General features: G+C 52.7%; 1 protein-coding gene across 6 annotated transcripts in view; it reads right to left on the bottom strand.

The window, feature by feature from the left end:
* Window positions 1–7,118, bottom strand: part of CD82 (CD82 molecule) — a 51,204-nt gene that overhangs the window by 21,798 nt on the left and 22,288 nt on the right. For all 6 annotated transcript variants that reach the window (XM_006908058.3, XM_006908057.3, XM_006908056.3 and 3 more), the window contains one exon: window positions 2,043–2,125. In XM_006908058.3, the coding sequence (XP_006908120.1) occupies window positions 2,043–2,105 (63 nt within the window). In that variant the 5' untranslated portion in view covers window positions 2,106–2,125. The remainder of the gene's footprint in view (window positions 1–2,042; window positions 2,126–7,118) is intronic.

Below are 7,118 nucleotides of genomic sequence, written 5' to 3'. Positions count from 1 at the left end.
GGCCATTCTGGGCAGGGCCCCAGCATGCAGGGAGTTAACACCTGACTGCTGCCAGCCCCCTGGAGCAGCTGGGAGGAAGCCAAGCCCCCAAGACCAGCCCCAGAGCTCTGGCTAGAGAGAAGCTTTTCCAGTGTCTGGCTCCATGGGCAGCCTGGAAGCAGAACAGGAAAGGACACCGTGGCCAAAACCATCAGTCTCACTCCCTTTCTCCACGAAGTCTCTACCCACTCCCTCCTACTGCATGGGGGGAGAGGGGCTCTCTACAGCCCTGCGCCCCAAGCCCTGTCACCATCTAGAGCCCCCAAGGATGGAGCCACAGCACTCCCACCTCCTGTCCTCCAGTTCTGGCCACTGGCCTTGAAGCTGGCCTCAGCCTGGGAGCCAAGTGCCTGCCAGGGAAGGCTAGGCTCCGGCTGCCCGAGCAGCTGCTTTCCAGAGGCCTGAGCCAGCCGGGAGGGGCGCGACTGCTAAGCTGGGGAAGCCCAGGTGCCCAGGCCTGGCCTTGGGTGGCTTCCAGGCCTGGCTGCCATCAGTGGAAGGCCAGAGTCATACCAGGGCCTCGGCATGGTCCTTGAGGAGGGAGCTGGAGCTGAGGCTGGGGCCAAGGGCGGGCAGCACCAGGGCTGTCCACGTGCATGTGTGTGTGCACGTGTATACACAGTATATGCTTGTGTGTACCAGGAACACACGTGTAAGTATCTGTGTGTTGGGTTAAAGTTATGAAGGGGAATTCAAAATAATGCTTTACTTTCTAAACTTTCCACAATCCTATGTAACTTGTAATAGGAACCAATTTTTCCTACAAGTAATTCATGTCTATTGTAGAAAACTTGGAAAATGCAGAGAGGCATAAAGAATAAAACCAAAATTCCCAGGAATCCAACATTAACATGCAGAGGTATTTTTTTTCTCCTCTCAAAAATGTTCATGTATGTGTACAATTTTTTAAAAATAAAACCGGATCATAATAAACATCCTATGGTATAACACGATTTTTAACAGCTTAGAGTGAATCAACAACATGGAGAGGCCGCAGCCCACAGCACCACCCTGGGGCTGTGAAGACCCCTCCAGGCCACTCTCCCCGACCCCATCACACACACACACACACACACACACACACACACACACACACACAGTCACACTCCCACACACGTTCTCATACACACACCTACTCATACACACACACACACACAGTCACACTCCCACACACGTTCTCATACACACTCTCTCTCACACGTTCACACACACCTACTCATACACTCACATACACTCACACACTCACGCACACACACACACACAAACACATACACTGCCACACTCCCACACACGTTCTCATATACACACCTACTCATACACTCACACACTCAGACACACACACACACACACGCACAGACACATACACTGTCACACTCCCACACATGCACACTCACACACATTCTCATACACACACCTACTCATACGCTCACATACACTCACACACACACTCAGATACACACACACACACTGTCACACTCCCACACACGTTCTCATACACACTCTCTCTCACACATTCACACACACCTACTCATACACTCACACACTCAGACACACACACACACACACACACACACACACAATCATCCTGGCAGCTCCAAGGCAGGAGGAGTCAGTTGGTGCCAGGCCAGAGAGGAAAATCAGAGCCCCAGGAAAACCAGCTCCAGATGTGCCCGGGGCTCACATCTGGGCGTCCCCTTGGCTCAGGGACCTGGTGAGGCCTGCCAGGGTGGGTCTGGGGAAGGGGGACTGTGTCTCCGCTTTGGTCCAGAGCCCAGCCTCCTCTTGCCTACCCTCTGGGAGCTTGAGATGCATGCTCCGCAGAGCCAGCTGTGAATGCCAGGAGTCTCCTCACTACCCCCACCAGCTCCATTTAAAATGGTCTGTCCTCAGCCCCCACCAACACACCCTACCACCGGCGCCAGACTCCATTGGGTCTCAGGCTGGGGTGCCCCCAACAGAAGAGTCCCTGTTTCAGGCAGTCAGGAGGTGCTGGCCATACTTACAAAGAAGAGCAAATTGAAGAGGAAGAGAAAGTATTTGGTGATCTTGATACAGGCTGACCCCATCCTGCCGGCCCTGGAGTTTCCTGGGGAGAAGGGAAAAGGCAGGTAGGTCAGGGCAGGCGGGACAAGGCGGGGCAGGGGAGGAGACAACCAAAGCTGATGGGCACCCACCATCCGCCAGCCCCTACTCCTCCCAGCTCGCCCTTGCAACAACCCCAAGAGCTAGGTACCGACGTGAGGTTCCGTTTTACAGCACCCTGAGGCCCAGAGAGCTTAGATGACTGGCCCAAAGCCACACAGCTAGGAAGTCTTGGCTGCTTGATGCTTGGCCGTTAGGGTCAGCATCGGCCACTCTCCCAGGGCCACGCCTGGAGGGAACTTGTCCAGGAGAACCTCAGGGTCTGAAACTTGCCCGAATGGACGCTAGTAGAAGTCGGGAGGCCAGGGAGTTAGTGATGGCGGGACACCTAGAGGTGAGACCTCTGTTTTTTTCCCCACACATCTTCAGATCCCTTCCGGGTTTAGGGGGCTGGGGCTGTGGGAGCTGCTGGGGGAGGAGAGTTCAGCTCCTCAGAAAATGGACTCAGGGTGCCCTCCATGGCATTGTGGAACATCCAACAAATACGAAAAATACAAATTCAACAGAAATTTTTGTCTCACCCCATAGATAAAAATTGTCATCATTTTAGTAGCTATACTTCCAGTGGCCATGTGTATAACAAATTGTTTTAAACGAAAGTGGGCTCATACCATACAGAGTGATTTGTTGTCTGCTTTTTTCATTCTACAATATACCATCTCTTTATGTGGATAAAATGTTCTTCTACATAATTTTATACATTGCATGGATTTCCGTATTATTGATTAGTACTTATTAACAATTTTTGGGGGGGGAGGGGGTCACAGACTTTCCCAGAAAACTCATGAATAGGTAGCATTTCGCGAATAATTTCTGGGGTTCATAGACCCCATGAGGCCCATTCAGGAACCCCAGAAGACCTCAGGTTAAAGTCCCAGATAAAGATATACAATCAAAAATGAACATGTAAGTTGTTCCCAATTTTTCGCAGTCACCCTTGGTGACACAACTCATATTTCTATAACAACACAGACCATGTTTGAACTCGCTGTGTGTGTCCCTCTATACAGAAGGACCCCAGGCCAGGGCAGAACTCAGTGAAGAAGAGGGAAGCTAAAAGTGGCTTCCCTTGCACCCTCCCCAAGGCCAGACAACCCAAGAATGACAACAGCCTGGCCTCAGGCCCTGTGGGGTGAAGGAAACCAGCAACAGGCAGCTGGGGCCAGGATGGCTGGCCGGGAACAGCTGCATGGGCAGAGTCATGCTCGGGGGTGGGGAAGCAGGCACCAGACCCAGTCACATTCCCACTGCCCTGTGTAGGTGGAGGAGGATGAAGATCACAGAGCAGAGAGAACAGAGGCCCCGAGGGCCCAGGTGTGGGTTTCCCCCCTTCCTTGCGGGGTGAAAGGCAGTCCTAAGACATGGGAATCTCCCCTCTCCATACTTCTCTGGACATAAAAAACGTCACCTTTATACACCTACAGTGACGGGGAGAGGCAGGTTAAGGCAGAGAGCTCGCCACCTCCCAAAGGGTCCACTTCAGCTTTCTGACACCTCTGTTAGAGAAAGTTTTCTTTAGCTGCCTTTCTGTGGGTCAGATTTGGGCGCAACGTGCAGCAAAGCCATCCAAAGCAGAAAAAGGCCGCGTGGGTGGTAGTGAGCTCCCTGTCGCATGTGGCGTGGAAGCAAAGTCTGAATTCAGACTCCCTGGGGGTGGGGGTTTCAAGTGCTATACGGGGAGATTAGACCGAATGGCTCCTCCGGGCTCCTAGGGTGCAAGGCCTGGGTCTGAGAAATGCAGAGGCAGTGGTTACTCAGGAACCATGAAAGTATGGTCTCCGCCTCCTAGGGCCTCCCTCACCCCACTCAGAGGGGAGAAAATACCCCCCGCCCCACCCCCGTCAGCAGATCCGGAGATCTGAGAGTAACAGCTGCCCGGCTGGTCCGCATACAGAAGACCCGCTGCCTTCTCTTCCCTCCCAGCACAGAGCCTGTCAGACCACGGGCACTGGATAGACTCGTGGAACAAACAGCAAGAGCATAAGAGCCTCTCGTGAAGGGAGGCGTGCTTTTCTTTCCTACCAGGGACCCACTCGCCTGGCTGGATCTCCTCCCAGTGAATGACACGGGACACCCACCCCGAGGGGCTGACGTCAGCTTAGCCCAAGTGGCCTATAGATAAGTCATCGCTTCACCAGAAGAACTTCAGTAACGACATCCTAGCGGTCAAGCGGTCCAGAGACACGAGTGGCTGTGCCAGTTGGTTCTTACGAAACTGGAGAAGTGTGGAAACAGTGCTTTGGCAACTGCAGCAGACCTGCCGTGTTGCACAGTTCCAGAGAGTCCGGGAAGCGGCTCTGTACACGTTCCGGCTCCCGCATCCTCCGCTCAGGCCGGGTTTCCAGGGTGGCCTCGCAGGATGAGGCGCCTTTCAGACAAAAGCGAATACCAGGCCCACCGAGGAAGAGGGAGGGGTTGCCTGTGAACAACACCTATTCCGGGCAGCCGCTGGCATCAGTCATCCCCTTTAATCCTCACAAACTGCCTGGAAGATGAAGAGGGTATTCTCAGCCCAGGGAGGGATGGGGCAGACTCAGGGAGGTGCAGTAACTTGCCCAAGTCACATAGCTCTTTAAGCAGTGGTAGCTCCAGAGCCCAAGATCTTTCTACTGTGAAGGGCTCCCATCCAGGAGTGGCCGCAACTGTATAAAGGGATCTCTGGGGTTGGCCAGGATTTTGTTGTCCAAGCGAGGAGGGAGTGGAGACCCAGGTGACTGCTCAAAGGAGCTCTGGTTTGGTGGGCAAAGAGACAGAGGCTGCTGGGCTAGTATCTGAATAGTCCAGAGCCCAGGCAACCTTGCTGTTTTCTTGGTCACTTATGCAAATTGTACTAAACACTGGACAAAGCTCATTAGCTTCCTATGAGAAAACTGAGGCACAGAGGGGTGAAGGAGCATGCCCGAGGTCATTAGTACATAGACTGGCAAGGATAGAACCCAGGACGCCTGGCTCCTTAGGCCATTCCCTCCTCTCCAGGATGCAGCTGGGTAGGTTCAGTTGAGGGAACAGGAGCCGGGCCGTCCCATGATGGGCAGGCAGCTTGGCCAATCGGGACGGGCCCCAAGCCTACACAGGAATCACCTGAGGGAGGAGACGGTGCTGAGAATCAGAGCCTGGGGTGGACAGCTCCGGGGCATGTGGGCCAAGATCCAGGATACAAAATCTTTGTGCCCTGCAAAAGCAGACATTTCCCCCTCACAGCCACAGAGAGCAGGCGTTGAACAACCTTCTCTGCACTCAGCAGAAGATGGACAGTTCCACAAAGGGCTGGGGTCAGCTCAGGCTGGGAACATGCCTGCCTCATCCCAGGATGGGGTGTGGCACCAACTTTACGGAGCCCACCGCCACTACCAAGCCTCGAGGAGTCCCCACAGGTGGAATCAGTTACCTCCTAGCTCCGCCTGCCCATGCAAGGAGTCTGAGCTTCCGTCTCGCCCAGGATGACAGCAACAAGGGCTGCAGTAGGGCAGGGGGCGGCCAACGAGGCCTGCGGATCAAATTCCATCTGTCACCTACTTTTTTGTACGGCTTACAAGCTAAGGACAGATTTTACATTTTTAAATAGTTGGGAAAAATTAAAAGAATATTTCGTAACACGTGAAATTCAAATTTCGATGTCCACAAATAAAGTTGTGCTGGCACACAGCCACACCCACTGGTTTATGTCCTGTCCACAGCTGCTATGGCATTGCAACGGATGACCGGGGCCATTGCGACAGAGGCCGTTTGGCCCACAAAGCCCAAAACACTTACTGCCCGGCCCTTTATGGAAAAAGTTTGCCGGCCCCAGGTGTAAGGGATCAAACCCCTGACAAGCGTTCGAATCCTAGCGAGGTCAGTGCCTGGCATCGTCAGGGCTCAGTGAGCCAGAGCTGCAGTAAGTGTCTTTATCGGTACTTCTGGAAGAAGTGAGGGTGACTGTTTCATTGGCAGATGAAATCAGACAAAGAGAATGTCTTCCAGTGTTATGCTTCCTTGTGGTAAACACTGGAGGGTCTGCCCGCGATCGCCTGCGAGGATGTCTTGACAGCCGCAAAATAAGCCCATCTTATTTGGGAAATTCTGGAACAGTCACTAACAGCTGTGTGAGTACAAGCAGGAAGGTGCCGATTTTCTGTTATGCTTCATAGCAGGTAGATTGACCATTTCCAAGCAACTATAATTTAAATTGACCAAATATATAATTTTACGCCAAATCAGTCTGTATAGTGAGGTTACCATATTAATATTTTACTAACTCCTACTCTTCCTTCAATACTCACTCACCTCAGACATCTCCCTCATCCAGGAAACCACCTATGCCAGCCAGCCTTATGACCACTGCCACGGCCACCCCGTCTCTACCAACTCACATGTTAGTTAGGGGCACTCCCTCTCTGCTTCCTTCCAATGACAATGGATGCTGGGGCAGTTTCCAGGACAGGCTCTGGCACCAGACCTCCTGGGTTTGAATGCAGTTCTATCACCTCCTAGCTGTGTGACCTTGGATAAATGATTTAACCTCTCTGAGCCTCACCTCACTCATCTGTGAAAAGAGGAAAATAAAATCTGTTTGGCAGATTTACCCAGAGGTTAAATGAGAGAATATGGGTAAAGTGCCTGGCATAAGACAGGCTTTCAATAAATGGAGGCTACTATTACAGCTCATAATGCTGCACAGTAATTTTCTACTCCCCTATGGGTTGTGTGATACCTTGAGGGGAAAGTCTATGTATTATTTATGAGAACGAAGTCGGCTCCCAGAAAATGTTGCTGCCTGGAGGGTGGAGGGATAGAGAGAGAGAGGAGTAGAGGGAGGAATGGATGGACAGAGGAATGGACAGAGGAGGGGAGGGACTCCCACAGAGAACCCCAGGACTTTAGAATGCTCAGCCTCCCGAAGGGAGGCCGAGATCCACTGCCCGAGTCAGCGGAGACTCTATTCTCCGGCCTCTTCT

The sequence above is a fragment of the Pteropus alecto genome, unplaced genomic scaffold, assembly GCF_000325575.1.
Source record: "Pteropus alecto unplaced genomic scaffold, ASM32557v1 scaffold71, whole genome shotgun sequence".
Taxonomy (NCBI): Eukaryota; Metazoa; Chordata; class Mammalia; order Chiroptera; family Pteropodidae; genus Pteropus; species Pteropus alecto.
Note: the sequence above shows the minus strand (reverse complement) of the source record. Positions and strands in the feature narration are given on the sequence as shown.